At 43.9% G+C, this 23,925-nt stretch overlaps 2 protein-coding genes across 14 annotated transcripts in view; both read left to right on the top strand.

The window, feature by feature from the left end:
- The window catches only part of PCNT (pericentrin), a 73,031-nt gene extending 67,905 nt beyond the window's left edge, over positions 1-5,126 (top strand). For all 9 annotated transcript variants that reach the window (XM_068196416.1, XM_068196417.1, XM_068196424.1 and 6 more), the window contains 5 exons: positions 162-397; positions 1,842-1,930; positions 2,626-2,788; positions 3,285-3,412; positions 4,738-5,126. In XM_068196416.1, the coding sequence (XP_068052517.1) occupies positions 162-397; positions 1,842-1,930; positions 2,626-2,788; positions 3,285-3,412; positions 4,738-4,781 (660 nt within the window). In that variant the 3' untranslated portion in view covers positions 4,782-5,126. The remainder of the gene's footprint in view (positions 1-161; positions 398-1,841; positions 1,931-2,625; positions 2,789-3,284; positions 3,413-4,737) is intronic.
- A 3,090-nt stretch (positions 5,127-8,216) lies between these two features.
- Positions 8,217-23,925, top strand: part of DIP2A (disco interacting protein 2 homolog A) — a 79,841-nt gene continuing 64,132 nt past the window's right edge. For all 5 annotated transcript variants that reach the window (XR_011000991.1, XM_068196426.1, XM_068196428.1 and 2 more), the window contains exon 1: positions 8,217-8,483. Coding sequence is in view for 4 of the 5 variants with exons in the window: in XM_068196426.1 (XP_068052527.1) it covers positions 8,387-8,483 (97 nt within the window). In the remaining variant the exon portion in view is untranslated. The remainder of the gene's footprint in view (positions 8,484-23,925) is intronic.

A 23,925-nucleotide genomic window follows, 5' to 3' on the forward strand; every position in this document is an offset into this window, starting at 1 on the left:
AATCTGTGTGGGTTTTAGCAGTGTATAGAATTGTTTTGGCTGCCCTTGTGTCCTTAGTCTGGATATTTGACCTGAAGACACCTTGTTTGTGGCTGGCTTTTTGCAACAGTAACTGCGAAAAAAAAAGAGCTTTTTAAAATTTATTTTTTTTCTTTCTGCAGTTGCAGAGATTATATCGAAAATACATTCGAGCAGAGAGCTTTAGAAAGGCTCTAGTTTATCAGAAGAAATACCTCTTGCTGCTGCTTGGTGGGTTTCAGGACTGTGAGCAAGCAACTCTGTCTCTCATTGCCCGCATGGGAATCTATCCTTCTGCAGACCTGCAGCTCTCTGGATCACGCTCCCGGCCCTTCACCAAGTTCAGGTGTGCAGTCAGAGCCATCATTGCCATCTCAAGGTAAAGCCAAAACACTCCCTGTCTCTCATAGGTGATGTTTTCTTGGAAGCTTAAAAAATTGATAGTTCCTGTGGCTTATCCTGCATTAATATTAAGCAGAAGTGATCTCCAGAACTAGTTCAAGCATGACTTGTTAGCTGAGTTTGATCTGTACTAAAGGTTTGTAAAAAAAGCATTTTTAAAATGAAAGAGGGTAGATTTAGATGGGATATTGGGAAGAAATTTTTCTCTTTGAGGGTGATGAGGCCCTGGCACAGGCTGTCCAGAGAAGCTGTGACTGCCCCATCCCTGGGAGTGTTCAAGGGCAGGTTGGACAGGGCTTGGGGCAGCCTGGGACAGTGGAAGATGTCCCAGCTCATGGCAGGAGGATGGAACAAGGTGGGCTTCCTTAGGATCCCTTCCAGCCCAAACCATTCCATAATTCTATGGAAAAGCTACTTGAGTGATAACCCAGCTGCAATATATTTGGGAACCAGTGCACAGCATTACAAACTGAAGTCCTTTGATGTCGCTATTGAGTGAGAAAGCAGCAGACTCCGAGAAGGCTGGTTTGCACAGCTGCAACTTTAATACCAAAACTCTCCTCTTTATAGACTGACTCGACACATTCTACCTGATTGGCTAATTAACAAAAACTTTTCTCACCAACAATCCTTGAGAAGAACAGAAAAACAAAGAGTAGAAAAACACCACCTGCAGGTTGTTTACAATAAGAAGCTATCATCGTTTCTCTGCAACCCCCTAAAAGTCTCTGCTGTGAGAAAACTTTACCTCGTTTTCTCACTCTGACTAGGCTGTCACATCCACACTTTGGGGCTGATCCTTACCTCCTTGGTCTCACTGGACAGTCTGTCTTGTATCAGAATGTGATCTGTCAGGAATTGTTCTCTGGAATCCCATAGTGTGTGTTTCATTGGGTGTGATTTTATCATGCTGTGTCACTATCAAATGGGTTTTGCTAGCTGTACATGGCTGTACATGCCATCTCCCAATGACTTTGAGCCCACTGAATGAAAAAAAAAGCAGTTTTAAATGTAATTTGTGGTTATTTCTGAGCAAATTCATTGTCTAGTTAGAATAATTACTAGCAAGTTTCTATCAGGTGATGACACAGAATCTTTGGCATGAATACCATAATAGCAAAGGCTGCAGCACCTCCAAATTCATGCAGAAACCTCCAAACTCCTCCTCTCAGGTAGGAAGAGCTCTCTGGACATTAGGAGCAGTGCCAAAACAAGCAAGTCTTTTCAGCAGTTCAGAGATTGTTGCTGGGTAAAATGGGATAAGCCAGCATTCCAAAGACTGAATTTGAAGAATTCTCCTGTCATTCCCACAACAATCATTGCTTTTGTTGCTTAATAGGTTCTATACCAACAAATAATAGTAAAATGTAATGTATTTCTGCTTATTTTTAATGCTTGTACAAATTTGTTTTCTTACCAAGGTTAAAGTTTTTGGTGAAGAAGTGGAACAAAGTTGACAGGAAGAGCACACAGGGTGAAAGCATTTCTCGCAGTATAGGAGGTAACACAGGTATGTGCTAGGATAAGTGCATTGTTTTCTTTGTAATTTCTCTTCAGTGAAGTGTTCCATTTAAAAACAAAACCCAAGAGGGAAAATCTCTTTATTTTGCCACTACCCTTCTGCAGAGTAGAGGGATAGATGGTCTGACGCAGGTCACTGAGGGCCTGAGTTACTTGAGGAACACTTGAGTGTTCCTTTGAGTTACTGATGAGTGCCTTTGTAAGAATTTCAACAAACATCTGAATGCAGCACCCAGCATTGGGGAACTGTTGCCCTTAATGTAAAATTCCATTACTTGTACCTTTCAATGCTTAACCAAATTCAGATTAAATAGTCTATTTTTCATTACCTGGTACTATGTAATTTTCACTAAGTTGCTGGAAATACCTATTTTTAAAAGACAACACCACCTTTGTACATAAACCCACCGTGGTATAATCCCTAAGAAACTTGAATCCTCAAATGCTGAACTTTCTACCTCAACACAAAATAGCATCACAATTCTGCTAAATATGCTTAAAACAAAAACAAAAAAAGTCACAAACCAAAAAAGCAGTTAGCTGTAGAAAGGGTATTTACCTGCATTTAAAAGCAGACTGAAGCATACTCTGTTGTTGTTTTCATGGGTTTATTGGATTTGTTTATGATAGCCTGTTGTCAATGGTTCCTAGTGCATATTTTTTAACCCTTCATATTTACCACAGCCTCTGGTGCTAGAACAGAAGTCCTGAAAGAGCAGCAGCCCCCAGCTGCCCCTGTCAGCTCTCCCCCTACCCAGGACAGGGACACAGGGCTGTGCCACAGAACCAGCTGTGCTGCAAGATTCACGAGCCTCTCCCCACGATCCTCCTCCCGCTCCCACAACAGGTCAGTCTGCAAAGAAGGGGAATGCTCCAGATTCATGTAGGGGTTTTTTTAACTTTGCTGAGTGGTTTGTCACAAACAGCCAGGTAGTCTTCTGGTTTGCATGGAATTCAGCAAAATGTTTTGGAGAGTTTGAGACCTGCAAGAACTTCCAAAAAACTTAATTCTACCCCACCTTATTCCTCTGTCATGGCATGTGTCTGCTTCTGACAGCCCTGCTAAGAAAAGCCATATGTATGATATGGAGCAGGATATTAATAACAGCAGCCCTGACTGGTGCTCAGTGTGACTGCATTAGTGGTGGCTCAGGTCTGATGTAGATCCAAGGTAGGCTAAATAATGCCTCTTGCTGCTCTTGTTTCCAGGAACAGCTATACAAATGGAAAGGGGGTAGTGGTTCCAGTTTTCTTTGCCCAGAATTCCTGACTATATGAATGTAATTTCTGGATATTTGAGAGTATAGCATGAGAAGGAGAAAATAATTTGTTTTCTTTTTAAGATTGCATCTGTCCCCAAGTTCAGCTCCAGAGAGGTCCCTTGTGCCACCTCAGGATCCTGAACAATCACTTACAGAATATATCCATCGCTTGGAGGTGATTCAGCAAAGGCTGCAAGGGGTGCAGCCAGGTAAGAACCACCACCTTCTCACCCCTCACAGCTCCTGCAAGTCTGGGCTGCTTTTCACAAGGTTCTTTGTACACATTGCCAATAAAGAGCATCATTTTAAGGAATAATTATCATTATTGGGGAGTAACAACTAAGTCAGTCTCCAAAAGGACCTTTCCAAGTCATATCTAAAACTCCTCCAAGTGTGGTATTTCTCTAAGTTCATACTGAAAGAGATAAAATGGAATAATTTCATGTGATTTCTGCCCCCTCCTCCTGTTCCCAAATCTAAACAAGCAAGTGTTGTAATTTAAATGAAGCTGTGTATAGAGTTAATTTGCTTTAAAGTCAAACATAGCTGTTGTAATAGCTGAGCAGGGCTTTCTCTGCAGCACAAACTGTAATGCTTCCCTTAATTATCACTTCCTTATGTTCATAACAGATTTTTTTAAAAAGATTTGGAGGCTGGTAAATACAGCCATCTAGTTCTAAGATTTATCAAAGAGCATACAAAGGATTGTAGTGGCACTTTACTTTTCTATTTAAAACAGTTCCACCTAATTTCTAGACCAGATTTACTTAGTTTAATTAGTCTCATTACCTCCTCTTCTTACATGTTGGTTGTAGCACAGAAACACCTTGTCCTAAGGAGGAACTTGCAAACTGTAATCACATCATCCTGAAATCCTGAAGAGTTTTGGAATTTTGACATTGTTCTCAGCAGGACTTTAACTAGAAACTTTATTACCATGACTTTGTGGGTTTGTTTGTTTTGGAGTTTTTTTTTTTTTTTCCCCAAATACTGCAGCTGAATGGCTGATGCAGATAGATAAACGGATTTTAGACTTGAAATCTGACAGCCTTTGTGGAAGGAACACATTTTGCATCATTCAAAGCGTGGAATAAGTACTCCACAACTGGGACACGATGAACAGCACTTCTGTGGAAAGTGTATATGATTTCTGTCATTTTCATGTCACCAGGACAATAATGTCCAAGCATTACAGAATGATGCTGCAATCTTTAGAACAGTGCTGTCAGCCAAGTGATTTCCCAGTCCCTAATGAACTAAAGAATCACCACAGGAGTGGCAGAATTGAGCTGTCAGTGGGGGTAAAGCAGGCTTGTGATGGAGCACTGGTCCCAGGGTATGAAGGTTTGCTTTGGCAGATGTTTAGGCTTTCAAATCCTGTTTGGGATTGCTCCTAGGTGGCTCATGAAAATTGGAATTGCTTTCAGTGTAGCTCATATGATGTGCTTTGAGGAAATAACATGCTGCTAATTGTACACTGTTGCTTCATAACACGAGCAGTTTTCTAATATTGATTTTTTTTTTTTTAATTTAGGGCAAGTGCTAGGTTCACCTCATCAGAGAAACCTAAAAAAGTAACGGAAACACTTACAAAATCTGTCCTGCAAGTTCCTGCTTCCTCTGAGTCGGTCCACACTCAACAAATGCACTTGCAATCTCCCATGCAACTGAATAAAGGGCAGTGCTTTTAAAGCAGATTTTTATATGACTCTTTTTATTATATTTTAGTACTTTAAGAGGGACTTACTTTTCACTAAGAACAATGTTTTACATTCTCATGTGGAATTAAGTCAATAGCTGAAGTGTGCCTGCATTGCTGTATTGTAAGCTGCAAAAAGTCTCTGGTGTTTATTTTTCTATAGTGTATAGGTGGATTCCTTGTAAAAAAAGTTATTAAAATGGCATTTTATTAGTGAATTCTTACATTGTGTGGTTGCTTATTTCTGTCATACCTATTTACTTCTTTTGTTGCTCCTAAAATTGTTTGGGTTTTGATATTTCTGTAGGATCACTCCAATTAAAGGAATAGCTCAAATACTTTCAAAAATATCAAAGATACATGTGGCTTCCTGTGAATTTAGGGTTTGCTCTTCTGGTTTTTCAGTATGTAAATCCTCCCTCAGTCTGTCCTATTTATTCTGGACACTTTTAGCTTCATGTTTCTAGTTCAAAAGGCCCATCGTTTTGTTCAACTCCATGCATTTTTGGCAAAACGTATCAAATGGAACCTTTGAAATCTATCTACATCTAATGTAAGTGATCCTGCCTCTGGTATCTTGTGCTGTAGCTGCCTTCAGGGGGCAGTTCCAAATGTGTATGAAGTTGCTGGTCAGAGAAGAGGAAAGAGGTGCTCTGGTGGTACCCCCATTTCCAGTCACAATGTCTCGGTGCAAAAATGAGATCCAAGTATCATGCTGAATAAGATTTTTCTGTGATATTTCTATTTTTCTTTAGAAAAGGCATAGGAAGAATTATAATACCCAGAATATTTTAAACCTCTGGACATGTGAAATCTCTACTTTTGAAGCAGTTGTGTTTTTTAACTTTGGAGCATGAGAGAAATCTCTTCTGGTGGCAAATTATTCTGCTGCAGCCTATTAAAAGATTTTTTTCTACTGGGTATTGAGAATTATATAATGGCATTCATCTGAGATTGTTTTATTACTTATTTCACTGTTTTTGTCTTGATAAACTCATATTTATCTGTCAGGTAGATCACCATTTGGTTCTCTGGGAAAAAAAAAAGTGGTAGAGATAGATCTTGGCACATGTACAGATTTGTTACCCCCTGACAGCTATAGGAGAACCCTTGAACTGATTAGGCATAAATTTAAGAGAGCTGTGAACAAACAATACTCTATTTGGTGTAAAAGTTCGGCAAAAGTAACTAAACTTGTCCAGAGTTCCAAACCAATTTGAACTAAGTTTGAGCTGGCTCAGTGACTGCATCATATTTCTTTTAGAAATCAGATTCTAAGAGTCCTAACACTTGATGCAACGTGGTCAGACTGCACACACTGAATGGTGCTGGTGCCCTTTTTGCTTAGCATAGCACAAGATGATCCCTTTTTGTGAACAATAAATTTCTAGAGCAGAGTTCAGAACTGGCACTAAATCCAATCTGTAATAGCACATTCACAGCTGGATTTTCCATGTTGAGTGTAAGCAGGAGGGCTGTGAGGCCTGAGGGCCTGTGCTCAGAGTTACCCAGTCAGTACTGCCACTGCAAATCCAAATTCATGCCTAGTCTTAACATCTGGCATTTCTAGGTGGACAATTAAAACTAACCTTTAGTTTAAAACTTACCCCTTAAAGGACAGTTGGCACATCCTAGGGACCAGTTCTGTTTCAAGGGAATTTGACTTTGCACTGGCACATTTTTAAATTGGTCTGCAGGGGCTTTTTTATGTCCCAGAATATGCAGGGCTCTTGCAAGCCTTGGCAGGGCTTTGCACTCAGAGGAACTTACCTGCAGCAGTCAGTGCTTCCCTGCCTCACCTCCTCCCTACACGCTCTCCAAGAGTCTTCTTGGGCAGCCACTGTTTCCAGGAACATGGACATGGAGGTAAGGGGCAGAGGTGCAGCCTCCTGTTCAGGAAAGAAACCTGCAGAGAACATTATGCCGTGAGAGGCTGCCTAGAACGGAGGCTGGACAGAGTTAAAGGAATAAAGTAGGTTTTTATTAAAAAGGCCTTCAAAGGATACACCTTGGGCAGTAAAAGAGCCTGGCTGAGGCTCCACCCAAGCTGCATGACAGGTTACACATTCTCACACTTTTATAAGTTTTGGTCCATTTAAATGTTGGGGTTAATTGTCCAATTACTGCTTCAGGTTATGAAGTCCCATCCTCCCAGATTGCTCTCCTCAGTTTGCTGTTATTTATACTTTTTGGGCCTGAAGCTGCAACTGTGTCCTTGGTTCTTGGGCTGCAAAAGGCTTGTTTTGTCTAACTAAACCATGAGGAGAACTTGCTAACAACACTTTATATGAAGTTCAGAGTTATATGCTAATGCAGTATAAAATCTGGAAAATATGAAAATTAAAACTTATGACATCAAAGGGATCCAACCCAGTAGGATCTCAGCTACAGGTAATGTGTTCCCTGTGGCTATGTTCCCATCAGCTTCCTGAAGGGTAGTGGAAGCAGAATTGTTTCTTCCCAATGTAAGGGATGACATTTTAAGCAGCATGGTTTTCCTCGTGCTGGTGTGGTGTCAATGCCCTCGGAAGGGCAGCCATACGGGACACACTCTCCTGTGATGTGTTGACCTCAGAAATGTGAGTAGAGAAATTGGAAGCCCCAGCATGAACCCAGTGATCCCAAACAGGAGCAGTGTTTTGGACAGAAGCACTTGTCAGCAGAACTACTCCCCAGCTTTCCCTATATTCTAGTTCTAGGAAAGTTGCTACTGGCAGAGCAATTTGGGTGGTCAGGACCACTGGCAAGCTCGTGGCTTTGCCTTTGCCTGAGCCTCTGGGAGGCTGCAGGAATGCCAGAACATGAGGGTGTGGTGCCCTGCCACACACTCACCCTGGAACCTGCAGATGAGCAGGGAAAAGCTGCTGCCTCAACACAGCCTGCAACCCAAACGCTTCCTGCTGCTCTCTACTGCCCTTTGAGGGGGATGGCTTTAGAAAATACACGCTTGTTTTTTGTTTTTTTTTTTTTCATTTATGCAGTCCCAGGCACCACTTTACAGCCAGGCTCTCACAGTGGAATTCTGTGCCATGAAAATGTCCCTGCTCTACCCTGGGATAGCCGCTGGCCCCCGTGGGCTCAGGCTGGGCCACAGTTCCTAGTTTCCGTCGGGAGGAAGAAGTGGGGACGGAAAGGGCACTTTCGGTATTCACAGGAAAGGGGCCTCAGCAGGTGCCTAGGCAACGAGCAGGGTGGGAAAAGGACGGGAGCACGAGCAGGGCAGCGGCTGCACCCGGGCGCGGGCGGGCCGCGCTGCGGCCCCTCCCCAGCGGCACGGCCCCGGCCCGCCCCTGGCGCGGCCCGCGCGTCCCGGCTGCGGCAGCGGCTGCGCGGGGCGGCGGGGCCGGCGCCACCTCCTCCTGCTCCTCGCCTGCCTGCCGGCCCGGGACCGCCGCTGCCCGCCTCCGGCCCGCCCCCGGCCCCACCTGCGGCGGCGCTGGGCGGTGGCTCCGCCGGGCCCGCTCGCTGCTCGCCCACCCGCGCCATGGCGGCGGAGCGCGGGGGCTGCGCGCTGGAGGCCGTGCCGCTGCCGCCCGAGGTGCGCGAGAGCCTGGCCGAGCTGGAGCTGGAGCTGTCGGAGGGTGAGTGGGGCCGGGCCGCGGGGCCGGGCACGGCCGGCGGCGCGGCAGGAAGGCCGCGGTGCCGCCGAGGGGCCTGGGGGCGGCGGCTTCTTCGCCCCCCGGCGCGGCTCTGGGCGGCGCCGGGCTCCGCAGCTGCCGGAGCCCTCGGCCGGGGGCCGGGAGCCGGGAGCGGGCGGCGGCGCCGGGCTCGGGCGGGCCTGCGCCGTCCCCCGCCGTCCCCGCGGCTGCCCCGACCGCCCGCGGCCCCTGCGGCCGGCGCCTGGTGGAGGCCCCGCAGGAGCTCTTCCAAATGGGCAGTTAGCGTGCAGCTGGGTACTCCGGAAAGACAATTTTATTTTAGTTTTAATATTTGTTCCCGACTGTAGGTAAAACCTTAAATCTCTCTCTATCTGTCATTAATTTCCAACTTTTTTGTGCTTCACTGTATGTACAGTCAGGAAGGCGTACGATGATGCTTGCTCCATTTTTATAGAATCGCAGAATCTTAGAATGGTTTGGGTTGGAGTCTTAAAGCTCATGCAGTTCCATCCTCCTTCCATGGGCAGGGACACCTTCACTAGACCAGGTTGTTCCAAGCCCCATCTAACTTGGCCTTGGAGCACTGCCAGGGATGGGGCAGCCGCAGCTGCTCTGGGCAGCCTGTGCCAGGGCCTCGGCCCCTTCCCAGGGAAGAATTTCTCCCCAGTATCCCATCTAACCCTGTCCTCTTGTCAGTGAGAAGCCGTTCTCCCTTGCCTTGTCACTCCAGGCCCTTGTCCACAGTCCCTCCAGCTTTCTTGGAGCCCCTTCAGGCACTGGAAGGGCTTCTAAGGTCCCCCGGAGTCTTCTCTTTTCCAGGCTGAACACCCCCAGCTCTCCTTGCCTCTCTCCAGAGCAGAGGCGCTCCAGCCCTGTGTATTAATGGCCCCAGAGGTGACAATGTGCAGTGCTAGGCACAGGGTCACTGTGACCATTTGATGGATTTTCAGCCCCCAAAAGGAGACATCCCTTCCACTTCCAGGTCAGTGTTTGGTGATAACAGCCCTGTGGGTGCTAGCCGTGGTATCTCTGTTAAAGAGCTGGGGAAGGATTTTTTGCATATTGATTCTCTGGCACATTCTCTGCAGACAGGCAGGTGTAAGCGCTTGGCACAGGAGGGCATGCTGGGGTGGGGGTGACGGAGGCAGCATGTTCTGGGAGCAGTTGCTCCTTGCATTTTCCCCAGTTACACTGTCAAGCTGCACCCTTGAACAGAAGAGCTAAAAACCTCTTAATACCATCTGTGGTTTTGGGATTAGGAGCATTCAATGTGCTCCTCAGATGTTGCAGTTTTCAAATCATCAGGTTCAGCTGGGCAAAATCTGGGCTAATTCACCTAAACATGTGCTGCCTGATTCAGGTCACGGTTTCAGAAGTTATTCACAAGTCTGCTGTCGTCATCTGCAGTGTGGAAGCTTTGGTGCAGAGGCAGGGGAAAGGTGTAGGATGGGTGACTGTTGTCCAAGTGTAACCTGTTGCTGCATGCCTGCTGGCACAGTCAGAAGCAGTACCTGGCATGCCCTGTTGCATGTGCAAGATGAGTTCCTGCGCGTGAGCTGGGACCGTGTGCTCCGTGGCCGTGCTGGGTGCAGTGGTTCTTCCTGTGTGCCTGCTGACACGTGCAGGGATATCCTGAGGCTGGCTCCTCTGCTGTGTAGCTCCTGACTGTGTGTTTGTTTAACTGATAAAATACTTTTTATAGGGGGCTCTGCCGTGTGTTAAACCTGTGGAAGGCCTGAAGTGATTGCACACTGTCCTAGTGCTGTGGGTCTGATGTGGAATGTGTATTTCTGTGTAGCTGCTGGATTAATGGAGTGATTGGGTAAAGTGGTAATGTGAGCTTGAATTTCTTGATCACTCTGAAGACTTAGTTTATGAGCTTAGGTGTGACTCCTGTCTCTCCTGAACTGGAAAATGTTTGCAAGTAGTTCTTCACCATCTGGTGTTACGTGCTCATATCCTGCCATTGCTTGATGTTTGTATGGGCAGCTTTTAATGGAGCTCTATCATTAATGCCCAGAACTTGCTTACCTGGAGAGGAAGGAATAGCAATCTTAAGATTTCTAATGCTGACTATGCCGCCAGTTAGAGAAGGTGAGTACTTGGGCGGATATTCCCATCATCTGAGAGGAACTGTGAAGGGAGAAAGAGAAAAGGAGAAATGCGAGAGCAAGTTCCTTTCTAGTTTCTCTGGTGTACTTTGTTAATTGAAATATTGTGTGTGTTGTGATGAGGCAGGAATAATGTCTGTTCTCTTTGATTACATTATTCTCACCTGTAAAAAACAAGTCAGGAAGATGATTAATCTCCTCCTTTGGTTTTGGTTCAGATGATCACAGCAAAAGTTGGGAAAAGTGTTTGTGTTGAGGTGTAGAGAAAAATAGAGACATGAGTACGTTGGTACTTTCTAAAGTCAACTCAAAACCCTAAGTAGAGCATTCAGCTGAGAAGAATTTTGGATGGGGATGGAATGCCAGTTCATGCTACAATTCCAGACATATTCACTGTTAGGAATCCTTCAACTTTACAAGATCCTAATGTCTTGCTTGACATTGTTTGTATTCTTCGTGTACTAGAAAAATAATAGTTTGGGGAAAAAAGTGACCCTACTATGATGCTATTGTGTTGCTTTGTTATATAAACACTAATTTATTTCTTGTTGAAAAAAAAAATAGTGAATCCTGTAAAGAAAACTAAAAGATGTGCCCACAACCTTTTGGGGAGATAAGGGCAGTTTTGAGACCATGCCTGGCACCTAAGCTGAGTTTCAGCTGATGGCTCTGTGGACTAGGATGGCATATCTTAAGTCTCAAAGATGCCACAACTTTCTGATGTAATGGAAAGATGCAGAGCTCCCTAATCAGACTGGCAGGATCTGTGGCAGAGTATGATGGGGATGCTGTGAAGCTCCAGTACTTCAGGTTGTTTATTAGTAACTACAAAACACTGGGTTTTGGGGGTTTGTTTGTTGGTTTGGTGGTTGGTTTTGGAGGTTTGGCATGGTTTTTTCTTCCCTGCTCTGAAAGAGAGCTAAGTTTATAAACAGTTCTTTAAAAAACTCTTATCTGCAGTGGAAGTTCTGTAGGAAAGGCATCAATGTGCATTTTAAAGCCTGTATTTGTTCTATGATATTGCATCATATATATAATTTTTTTTATGTACCTAAATGTACTTGTACACCACATTGGAATTGGGTTGTTTTTTGCTTCTTCTGGGTTATCTGTGCAGGAAGATGCTTCACTTGTTCCTTGATCATCTAAAGACAAGATACATAGAAGTAGTCAAAGATAAAATTGTGTCATGTGTTCATGTAGCAACGAGGACCTGGTGTCAGCTTGTGTTTGGCTTTGTCTTCTAGGACTGATGGTGGAGGCAATGTCCTCAGCCAGCAGTTCAGGGACTTACAAGAACATATGGCTACATTTGTTTCTTTTCTTGCAAAATTTTGGTGCTTGTTTTTGTCTGAATCCAGTTAGTCTGGGCTATTTGGATGCACAACACTGAATTTGCGTTCAGTAAAAATCGGATAAAAAACTGCAGGAAGAAAAATACAGTTGTACCAACTTTGAGGTGGTGTTTGACTGGCATATGAACGGTACAACATGTTCTTGGTCTGAATTTTTGCAGCTTGAAACATTAAGTATATGGATTTGGGTTTTCTTCTGTTTGCTAGGAATTTGTAGGTTGGTCTTACTTTGGACTCTGTGATCTTGGAGGTCTTTTCCAACCTTAATGATTCTGTGAACTAAGCTGAAACTCCAGAGATTACCTACAGTAAAGAGGCTGAAGAGATTTTTTTGCTAGTTCAAATCTCTTCTTTTACTCCATCGGTTGACAGATGGGGAGCACTTCTCAGTGGCTTCTATCAAAGAGGCTGTAGGATTAGTTCAGAGATAAAAAAGTATTTCATGTCGCTTACCATCTTAATTATAACCTCAGTTGTTTCTCAGTTAATCTGGGGAGGAGCGTTTTCTGCTTCCTGCCACATTGCTCACAGGTTTCTCCTGAGCCTGGTTGACGTTTGGTGGCAAAGGATGCAGTTTACTGGAGTGGTCAGTGGGCTGGTTGCTCTGGTTCCCCTTCAAGTGTTTACACCTGCCTAGACTGAAAGCTGACTCTCATGTGATTTTTATCCCATTTTTAATTTCCCTTTTAAGAAAAGAGGAAGTTTTGTATATGACAACAAAGCTTTCTGTGGGATTTTATTGTTTTGGGGATTTTTTCTGCAAGGGTTGGGGTTTTTTTTGGCACATTTTGAGGTACTGCGGGTAATTCCTGAGTACAAGATACCAGCTATGAAGTATTTCCTGAAAAAAGTAAAGGTATGTAATGTCTGACATCTTTGGCTATTGCAAATATTCCAGCAATACTTCAGCAAATACTTTTTGTAGTTAGTTTGATTGGGCTTTTTAAAAAATAAATTGAAAAAAGAGTACTTTTTTTTTTTTTTTTTGTCAGAACACCTTTCTTATAAAACCTAAGGGTAGTGGTCAGACCTGAAAAGTTTAGGTCCTTTTGTTAACACCAACAGTATTGGTGTGGTAGTGAGGAAGAGACACCCACAAACACTTGCAGCTGTTTTTCTTCTGATAAATAATGGTATTTAGGAGTTAAGTTTTTTCTGGTCTTAAAACGGTAGATTTCTGTTATGGAAGTCTTGGAAATAAATACGATCTGAGGCTATCAATGGGAAGAACTGTTGTAACTGGGGAGACAGATGGCAGTCTGTGAAACTTGACCTGCAGCATCTTTCTTAATTTCTGGGCTCTCCAACAGAAACTGTTAATTGTGTGATAGTACCTGAGGCTTGCCAAATACCCGTGGGGACTAAGTCTTCAAAGCTTGTTCTCCCACCTTAACACCCGGTGCAGGTCTGGGCACCTGGCTGATGTCCTTCAGGCTGTCCCCATCCCGAGAATGAGTGAGGGGCTGAGTCCAGCCCCCCCACGCCCCAGCCAAAATCTCACACCCTTTCCGAGGGAAAGCCCCTCGGCTACAAGAGTGCAGCCAGCTGCACCTTTGCCCCTTCTCCTTGGCTACATCTTTTGTCTCTCTTAAGGTTGGGTCGTTATCATATCTTAGGCAGCAGATGGGAGAAAATTCCCTGAGAGGGAAAAGAAAAAAAAATCCTAACCTCTAACATTATCCACCCCGAATTTTTTCCCATACCAACATATTACATCAAACTTAAATTTTTAAAGTATATACATACATGCATTACCCCAATTATATACATGTATACATCGAGGTTTACATACAGGCACAGTGTGACAGGCAGTTCACCCTAAAACAAGGTCCCCTTGAGGGGATGCATCAGGTCTCTCCATCCTTTTGCACCACAAGTTGCAACCTGGTCCCTGAGCAAAGACAACCCCACAAGTGTGTTTGTCTTTGCTTGAAGCAGAATTAATCCAGTTTTTCCCAGGATACCTCTCATGTGTACCACCAGAACCTTATCTCTGTTGTTCACAAGGGTTTATCTCTGTTGTTCACAAGGGTTCAGATTGGGCAGGTCCAGCTCAGTTAGTGGAGCCTCTGGTGTTAACTAACCAGGTGTTAAATGCAACTCCCAATTTTTGGAAGTCTCCCTGCCCAGTGCCTTCAAGGTGGTTTTAAGCAGTCCGTTGCTCCGCTCAACTTTCCCAGCAGCTGGTGCATGATAAGGAATATGGTACACCCACTCAATGCCATGTTCTCTAGCCCAGGTGTTCATAAGGGTGTTCCTGAAATTAGTCCTGTTGTCGGACTCAATTCTCATGGGGACACCATGCCTCCAAGGGACTTGCTTTTCAAGGCCCAGATTGGTGTTCCAGGCAGTGGCGTGAGGCACAGGGTAGGTCTCCAGCCATCCCATGGTGGTTTTTACCATTATGAATGACCACGTAGTGCTTGCCTTAGCAGGTTTGAGGCAGTGTGATATAATTAATCTGCCAGGCCTCCCCATACTATATTTGGACCACTGCCCAGCATACCATAGGGGTTTTACCTGCTTGGCCTGCTTGATCTCAGCACACGTCTCACAATCTTGGATAACCTGGGAGATACTGTTCATGGTTAAATCCACCCCTTAGTCTCATGTCCACTTATAGGTGGCATCTCTGCCCTGATGGCCCGAGGCATCATGGGCCCATCAAGCTAGGAACAACTTCCCCTGGTGTTGCCAGTCCACACCTATCTGTGACACCTCTATTTTTGCAGCCTGATCTACCTGCTCGTTTTTTCGGTGTTCCTCATTAGCCTGACTCTTGGGGATGTGGGCATCCACATGACAGATTTCCACAGGTAACTTCTCTACCCGAGTGGCGATGTCTTGCCATTCTTCAGCAGCCCAGATTGGTCTTCCTCTATGCTGCCAGTTGGCCTTTTCCCCCCTTCCTTGAGCCAAAGCCGTGTGCCAACCAAACCAGGCTAGGCTAGACCACATGGTGCTGCTTACCGAGGCTTCTATATTCAGCACACAAAAAACAGGTTACCCAGGAACGGTTACTCCTTTTTCACCCTTTCCCCCCCTCAATGTCCTCAGGCCTCACATTGGGCCCAAGAGTCTTCTGAACCTTTCTGCCTTGGGAGGGTAAAACAAATTGACCCATTTTCTTTTTCTTGCCATCTCTGATGTGCTGGATGATCAGAGGAGATTTTTTTTTTTAATTCTCCCCTCTATTTTGGAAGGTAATAAAAAGCTGTTTAAGAGGTTCTTGTTGAGTTGACCTAAAATGTTAGCAGCCATGTTAGAAAGCACTGTTGTAGCAGTGGAACAGTACAGTTGGCAATGGTTTTCATCTGTAATGTGCCCTCCCTTTTTTTCTCATTCCCAGTCCCCCATCATACTCATTTTCCATAATTGTTATTCTGCTGTCCCCCCTCCTCTGTTTTCTTTCCTGCCTTCTGGAACATAGGAGAATAAACAAGGTATCTAGTCTTAGCTGAGAGCATCCTTACATTTCGTACCTTTAGCTGTTTCTAATGAAACAATTTTGTGAGCAGTGAGGACATCCAGTCTTATTTTGTTGGCTCTGGCTTCCAGCTTAAGAATGATGGTGATGCACTTAAAGGCTCGCAGAAAAAAAGACTAAATGTACTGTTCTGTTACCTTTATCATTGTCCGGAAACAGAAGACTCTGAACCGGGAAAACTGGGAATGCTAGGTCATCAACTTCCTTTCCCATCAAAGCAGAATTTCAGACTCAACCAGTTAAGTGCTTGGGGCTTTTATTGGTTGTCTTCTGGATTTCTGCTGTAGTTAACCAGTGTTTAAATTAATCTCTTCCTTGTGTTTGAGTAGAAGTCTTGTTATTCTTTTGTATGTTGCTTTGGCAAGGAATGTTAAAACCTGGTGAGGAACAAAAATATGATGGCAACCTGTACGCTAAGAAGATTAAAGATTAAACATTTCCAGGTATTCTTGTGCAAAAATAAGCTTCCCTTAAAATTATAAATACACATTTATGAAGTAAATAGACCTTTATAAAATTAGCATTGAACACTGTCCTACGTTCTACCTCCCTATCCTTCCCCTAAGCCTAAATTAAGCTCTGCCAATCTTGAGAGTATGAAGTGACTTTTCCTTTTCCACTTGCTAGTTAAAATGCTGTTGGGGAGATTTTTTTTTTCTTTGTATTAGTTTGGTTTTTTGAAAGGAATAGACTGTTCTTCTGAAATGTGATTTCATTGAGGATGGGCTTTGGCATCTCTTGGACTAAAGAAGGTGCCTGCTTGATGATATTTCTTACAGCTGAGTTACAGATGAATCACCCAATTCTGTTACTGAAAGACAGACTTTGATATACCTGTATGCAAATGGGAGGGAAAACATATCAGTCTCTCTTGATTACATGACAGTCATTTGGTTATTAAGAACCCTTGTATTTACCTTGGAATAAGTTTCAAAGTATTTGACAGTTTCTTGGCACAAGGTTTGTAGCTCTCGAGGAAATATAAACTTGGTGCATTCACCTGAGTTTTCTTGATGTGATGATTGCAGACCCAAATTCAAAGATCATAGAATAATTTGGGCTGGAAAAGACCTCAGAGTTCATGGAGTCCAACTGTTACCCCACCATGATGTGCAGTAAAATAGAATGTATGATTTTCCTGTGCAGAAGATGAACACAGCAGTTCTGCAATGCAGAATTCAGGGGACCAAGTTGAAATGTGTGACTGAATAATTAAAGCCTCCAAATCATCATCATATCTTTCTATCACTTTCTCACTGCTTTATTATGACCTTTCTTATTTCTCAAGGTGGTGTTTCTCCAGCAGTGCTCCAAAGGACACAAAGATTTTAAGCTTCTGTGGATTTTTGTTGTTGTTGTTTTCCTGTGTGGAAGCTTGTGCCTTGTAGTAGGTGTCTGTGATTTGCTATTCAGTGAAGAAAGAAGCAGCTTGTGATCTTCTATGTCTGTTGTTACCTTTTAAAGGTCAAGACCTTTCTATTTGATTATCTCTGTATCCATCCCTTTAAGAGCTTGAGGAGAATTCCAGCACCTGGTGAATCCAATTGGGCTTCATCCCTCAACTAGCAGGGAGTTTTTGTTCAGTGTTCTGCTGGATGCCAGCAATGTCTGACAAAAATCTGCCTCTTGTAGGATTTGCCATTTATGGACACTGAAAAGATACTAATAGCTGGTGTTGTGATATTATGAAGATAGATGCAAATAATATTTTTTCTGGCTTTTTGTCATAATTCACTGCAGCTCAAATTTTTGATTTTCTTTATTTTTCCTTTTTCCTACTTACAGCCATATGGCCTCAGAGCTGGATTGAGTTGAGGGCAGAAGATTGAAAGAGGGTGCCAGTACTTCAGCTTAGCTGCAGCATGAATCCATACCCAAAATAAACTTTTTCAGTGTCTGCCTGTATCTGTATGGCTGTTCCTTCAATCTGTTGTGGATCCAGCCTCAAATGAAACATAGGGCTTGCTGATTGTAGCAGCATTTTGTCCTAGAACTTGAAATATGAAAGCTCCCATAAATCATAATCAATATGTTTGTGTCCCACAGATCTGGGATTCATCAGATACAGGTAAAATACCTGTCAGCTCAGCACTTTATCAAATAGTATTTGCTTATCGAGAAATGAAAACCTGTGCTGGGAGGTGGGTTGGATATAACTGGAGGGGCTTCAGCTCCCTATGCACCAGCTGCCTGTGTAGTAAGATGGAATTCTGTCAAAGTCCCACATTATGAGATTTCTGCCTTACTTTTTAAGGAGTAAGAAATGTTAAGGAAGTGCCACAATGTGTGGCTGCAAAGAAAGCCAGGTCAGACAGGCCATGTTGTGGAAGCACACAGTTTGGTAGGGTTAGGAAGAGGTGTTGTGACCACAAAACATTTGTTGGCAATTGTGTTGTCTAACAAAACTACCAAAGTTTCTAATTTCAGATGTTTGTGTATAATTTGTACTTGGTGAGAGTTACTTCAGCTTGCAAAGAATATTCACTGTTTTCAGAGACGGCAGCTCAGTAAAGATTTTTTTCCTTCATTTTTCTTTCAGAAGCAGTATTTGAAAAAAGCACATTTAGGTGTGAGCATCTTTTCTAATTTTTTTCACCTAAGCTCTCATTTGCTAAGTAAAAATCACAAAGAAGCTTAAATTTTATAAACCAGCTAGTTGAGGTTATGTGGTACATGTTGTAGGAATTAAAATGGTTGTACCTGGGGACGCTCATTCTTGCTCTTTGCCTTCTTTCTACTGCTCTGGGTTAGATGTCTGTGTATTGAAATGCATGACCTTGAAACTTCTTAACAGTCAGGCAGACGATCCCAGAGTCACTCCTGACAGGAACTTGAGGTCTTTTTCCCTGCCTGTCCTCCCCCACCTTGGTCTCGTGCAAGCATGTCAGGAGCTTCCCTCTGGAGACTTTGATTCTGGAAAGTCTCAGTTGACTGCGTACACAGAAACACCAGTGAGGTCAGGATTCGTTTGGCTGCTGTGGGTTTGTGCACTGTATTTTTGCCACGTGTTTGTCTGCCTTGAACAGTTTGGGAAACTGAGAAATAATATATTCTGTGGTGGTCAGATGCAGATCTGTGGCTGGACGTACTGGTTTGAGCAATAGCACAGGAGTCAAGGTGATGGGCACTGTTGTCCTTGTGCTCACTTTCCATCTACAGCCTCCTTGTTAGAGAGGGTTTGGGTTACTTTTCATGAATTATTAAATAAACCAGTCTGTTTGAAAGCATTCCCTATAGTCATTAACCAGTGTGATTGTGCTACAGATGAAGGAATGTGTTAAGGAAATGGGTATTTTTAAACAGGAAATTCTTCTGATGAACTTAGTGGATGGAACAATGTGTATTTGTGATTCTGGACTTTTCACATTTGTGAAGCCAGGATTAGATGTATTGGCAACTATTGCCTAAATAAATGCAAAGTCGTAGTTTTCTTCAGATTTAGGTTTTAGCAGATATTGACAGGGCTCTGATTTGATTTTCACAGGACATCAATTTATCAGTGCCCAAGACCGACCATTAGCAAATGAGACTCTTCCCTTCCTAGCAGAAGGTGATTTCACATGTCCTTCAGAATGTTTAGATTCTGCTAATTGAAAAAAGGACTTCAGGTGCTGGGAATACCTGTAACACAGGTGTTTGCAGGAGGCAGGGGCTAGGATGAAGATCTACAAAAGGTATCACTATGGATGTTGCCCTTTTCCAGTGAAATTGATTTTTACTTGATTTTTACCTCATTGTTACTTATAATGTAAGTAACTTGTCACACAGCCCAGACAAAACTATAGAAACCTTCCGTGACACACATATTCTTATTTGCTTGTAGCTGTGGCTCAATATTCTAATCTTAAATTACTGTTAAGATTATAAATCGTAATTTAAATTATAAAATGTCTGTGTATAAATCCGTTATATGTTACTTTTATCCTAGCAATTTATATGGGTCTTAAACTGTGAGATAGGTCTGTGTTGCAGACCTGTAGCAGGGCAGTTGGGATGAGGTGATTACAGGCTGGTTTGAGACAGAGGAGGAGTAGCAGAATGCTTAGTAAAACCAGAAAATGGTAGATAGTAGTAAGAAATAAATAGTCTTGTATTTTTATTTAAAATGGAAGCTGTATAAATTAGATTTGACAAACTCAGTGTGTACTTACACAACTGCTATATTGCTGCTCCTTCTTCCTGGCAGGACCAGTGTTCCCTGGACTGCAGCCAGAGGGAAAAAAATTAAAAATAATTTTAAACATATAAAACTTGTGAATAGCTAATAACTGACAATTTGTTCTTGTGATCATTGCACATTATCTGTGCCCTAAAGCACCTCACTGCATCTTCCATGAGCAAGCTCTTGCATCAGGGTTGCTTGTACCATTTATTTGTGATGTTCTCTTTTTGGATTAGGGCCTTTTAGCCACTGTGGTGCTACAAACAGGTAGATTTTTCCTCACTGTGGAATACGCCTTTGCTCGGTTTTTATGCACTTCTGTCCAAAATATTCAGCACTAATAATAACCCACAAGGTTTTTTGGAGGATTTTCCTTTCTTTAGTGAATATTTGTAAACATTGAAGTGAACTGATAGACACTTTATGCTCAGCTTGGAGCTGTACTCTGCAGGGCTTCAGTCACATGTTGGTGCAGCTGGTGCAGTTTGGGAAGCCCAATAAACTGACTCATGACAAGAGGTAGCCTTGCTGTGTTCAAACAAGCAATGTTTTGACACTGGAAAATAAAGAGAGATTCTGAATCGGTATGAGATAATTCCCTGGGGTGATTGAAGGGGACTGTGGGATAGATTGATGACTCATGCAGTACTGATGCTATCAAAATTGTGTTCATCACATGAAATAGGTTCTCAATGCCCTTTCATACGGGAAGCTGTGAGCTGCAAAACTCGAGAACTTTGTGGCCCTCATCAGTGGGTGTCATATTTGAGAGAATGATTGCATTGAAATTGTTACCTGGTGCTGTGTGAAGAATCTTGCCTAATTTTGTGCTAGAAGGACGGTATGACAGTTCACTTGAAGTTAATGTTGCTGTTTTGTAATTAGTAAAAGTATCGTCAGCAAAACATGGTTCAGAATAATTTAAATAAAGGTATTTCTGGAAGCACAATGCTTTTACATTGTGACCAGAGGAGGGCAACCTGTCCAACTCCATTCCCCCCACCCAAACCCCCAAAAAAGCATTGTGACACACTCCCTTCAGATGATAAACCTGGTGATAGTGTAGTAACTTCTGCAGCTTTGTCAGTTTGTAGGCATTATTAGTAACAGTGAAGTAATCTGTATTTAGTGGAATTAGCAATTGGTGTTTTATGGCAATTGCAAATGGGTTGCATTTTGAGAGTGAGGAAAACTTCGTTTAAAGGAAATCCAGTTGCTGTCTTTATAGGAATTGGTGTTACACCTTTGAGAGTCATCTTAAGGTTTTTAGGTGTTTCAGGAAAGTTTCTGATGTCTGGGCTTTCACATGACACTTCTGGAGAGTCTTGAATACATGAGTTGATTAGCAGAGATTCTGAGGTGCAGATCCTTGACTGAGGGCTATTGAAAGTGAGGCATAAACATGGAAATACACAAAGGATCTGTAACATGACAGAAGAATGTTGCATTGATGCCTTAAACCTTCTTTTGGTCTTTCAGTAGATGTTACTGGATCTTGACACAATGTTAATAACATTGCTGATTTCCAGCTTCTGCCAGAAGAGCTTTTACTGGTAGCTTTCATAGTGAATTTTTTTTCTCACAACAGAGAAAGTAACAACAGGATCCTAAGGAAAATCTGCATTCAGAGTTATTGACTTTGAAATAACTTTTTTTTTTTTTTTCCTTCCCAGATGCAGTGACTTGGAGAATTTTTTTAGGGATGAATTGGTGAATTTTTTTAGAATTTTCTTGAGATTTCCTGAGAATTCCTTGATTTCAGTGTTATTCTTCTGGGGGTGTCTTGGTTTGAAAGACAGGTGTCTGCCAAGGGAAGCAGGAGCCTCACTTGGTATGGAAAATATGATCCCCTCCCTCCAGGTTAGTATAACTTTGAAGTTGAGGGGCTTTCAGGCAAAGCGATGAAAAGGAACAGCAGTTCTCTGCTAACACACACACAGATATCTGTGTAAGAAGGCAAACAGCCCCAGGCAGGGCCCAGGCCAGGCCCAGCCTCTCTCGGCTGCCGGCACTTTCCCCTTCGCTGCAGTTCCCGTCACGGCCGCCAGGGGCGCTGCTGGCTCCCGGCCGGGCAGGGCGGGTGCGGCGATTCCCCGGTGCCTGCGGGGGGCGCTGTGCCGATCCCCCCGGTGCCTGCGGGGGGCGCCGTGCCGATCCCCCCGTGCCTGCGGGGGGCGCCGTGCCGATCCCCCCGTGCCTGCGGGGGGCGCCGTGCCGATCCCCCCGTGCCTGCGGGGGGCGCCGTGCCGATCCCCCCGTGCCTGCGGGGGGCGCCGTGCCGATCCCCCCGTGCCTGCGGGGGGCGCCGTGCCGATCCCCCCGTGCCTGCGGGGGGCGCTGTGGCGCCGCGCTGTCCCTCAGCGGCGATGGCGGACAGGCTGAAGGGGGAAGAGGGGCTGCAGCAGGAGCCTCGGAGCAGCGGCTGGAACGGCAGGGCAGGCTCGCCCAGGGTGGCAAACAAGAGGCTGGGGAAACTCTGCAGGTGTAACTGGATTCACAGGGCATCCCGGCAGGACAGGGGGTGCAGAGCTACAGTGTAGCAAAAAAAACCCTGGGCAGTGGCAGCCCAGCTCCCTGACGCAGCAGAGGGAGGCTCCCTTGGGGGAAAAGGGGCTCAGGCTCCCCAGGTGTTCCCTCAGGCACCCCAGCAGATGGTGAAGGGTGCCCCCTGTGAGAAACAGCCCTCACTTTCAAAATTTTAAAAGGTTTATTCAACCTTAATAAAAACACAACAAAGAACTGACTAAGGAAAAGTTACAGTGCAAAATGGATGCTCTGCTTTTTATACCCTTAGCTCCTCCCTAAGCTTTGTCCGTGAACTCTCTCTCTGCCGTCCACTGGTGGAGATTATTTTCTTACATCTCGATTGGAGGTCAGGTGTTGTTACGCTGTGCCTCCTCCGGTAATAAGCCGGCCCTCCCCAAATGCTCTGACAAGAGGGAGAGGAAAGAGAACTATGGGAGGACATATTACAATAACATCACTATGCATCGTAACATACAGATAATATTAAGCTCTTAATTGTGAGAGCCAACTATTACATTATTCATCTATAACACCCCTTTGGTGAGGTTGAGTGTTAATAAGGTCCCGGTGCAAAGGCCACGCTGAGGATCAGAGCTCCACTCCTGGTAGAAGAAAGGCAGCAGGAGACAGAACCCCACAGTGCTGATGAATTCTCCCCACAGCAACCACAGCCTCTCTCCTCTCCAAATGCTGAGAGCACAGGAAAGAGCTAGGAGCTGCCCCAGCTCCCTTTTTCCCAGCCTAATTCTCCAGGTATCTCAGCTCCTCCAAGAGAAACCCTCAGATAAGAGGAGTGCAGCCAAGTGCCCTCCTCCCCTGAGCTTGGCAACTTCTATCGTCTCTCCTAAGTACCCGGTCCTTATTGTCTCCTGACAACATATGGGAGAAAATTCCCTAAAAGAAAGAAACAAAAGGAAAAACCTAAACCCCAGCAGGGATCTTTCTAGAATTTTGGGGACAGCAAACCGTAGCCAGTGTAAAAGCTTTCAAATTTTAAATATTTAAAGTATCTTTAAGAATTTGGGAATTAAAGTTACTTTCTAAATGTATGAATAGATCAGTCGAGCTGTTGAAAGAGCACTTAGGCATCTAACAGAAATATATAAGAATTTGAAATTATTATCCACTTGTGTCAGCTTTAGAGTGTTGGAAACTCATGGTTTATGGGTTAAGTCATGTACACTGGAAAAGTTGGCAAGATAATTAAGGAAAACTAGAATAGCATTGGTCCTAAGAGAAGCTAAACTTCTGGGGGAATGCCTAATTTCCTAAGCACTGGAGGATTTAGCCATGCAGCTGTAGAAAATATAGGATTACTGGGATTCAGTGCTTTTCACAAGAGCACAGTACATCCTAAGAAGACAGACATAAAAATCAGAAGTCTAAAATTGCAGAATTTGGGCTGAAAACTAGAGCTGTTAATAATTGCATGCCAAGACAGATTTCTTGGGATAGGAATTGCATTTCTGAAAGGAAAATTTTGTTCAAATACATTCAGATGTGTGTGTGTGTATATGTATATATATATAGAGAGAGAGAGATGGGTTTCGAGCTCCCTTACCAGACAGCTGGAGAGTCTTAATTTTTCCATGAAAAAATCCCAAAATGCTCATTAATTAATAAAAGTCAAGGTAGAGAAGTGATTTCATTTTTCCTGGTCTTAATCAAGACTGGGGAACTTGAGAAACCTAGTCTAGATGAATGGGCTGAAGAAGTGACACAGCATTTCTACAGGTCACATCAGCAGCTTCTACATATGAGATTAACAGGAATTTAATTGTTT

The sequence above is a fragment of the Anomalospiza imberbis genome, chromosome 7 (assembly GCF_031753505.1).
Source record: "Anomalospiza imberbis isolate Cuckoo-Finch-1a 21T00152 chromosome 7, ASM3175350v1, whole genome shotgun sequence".
NCBI classification, from domain to species: Eukaryota; Metazoa; Chordata; class Aves; order Passeriformes; family Viduidae; genus Anomalospiza; species Anomalospiza imberbis.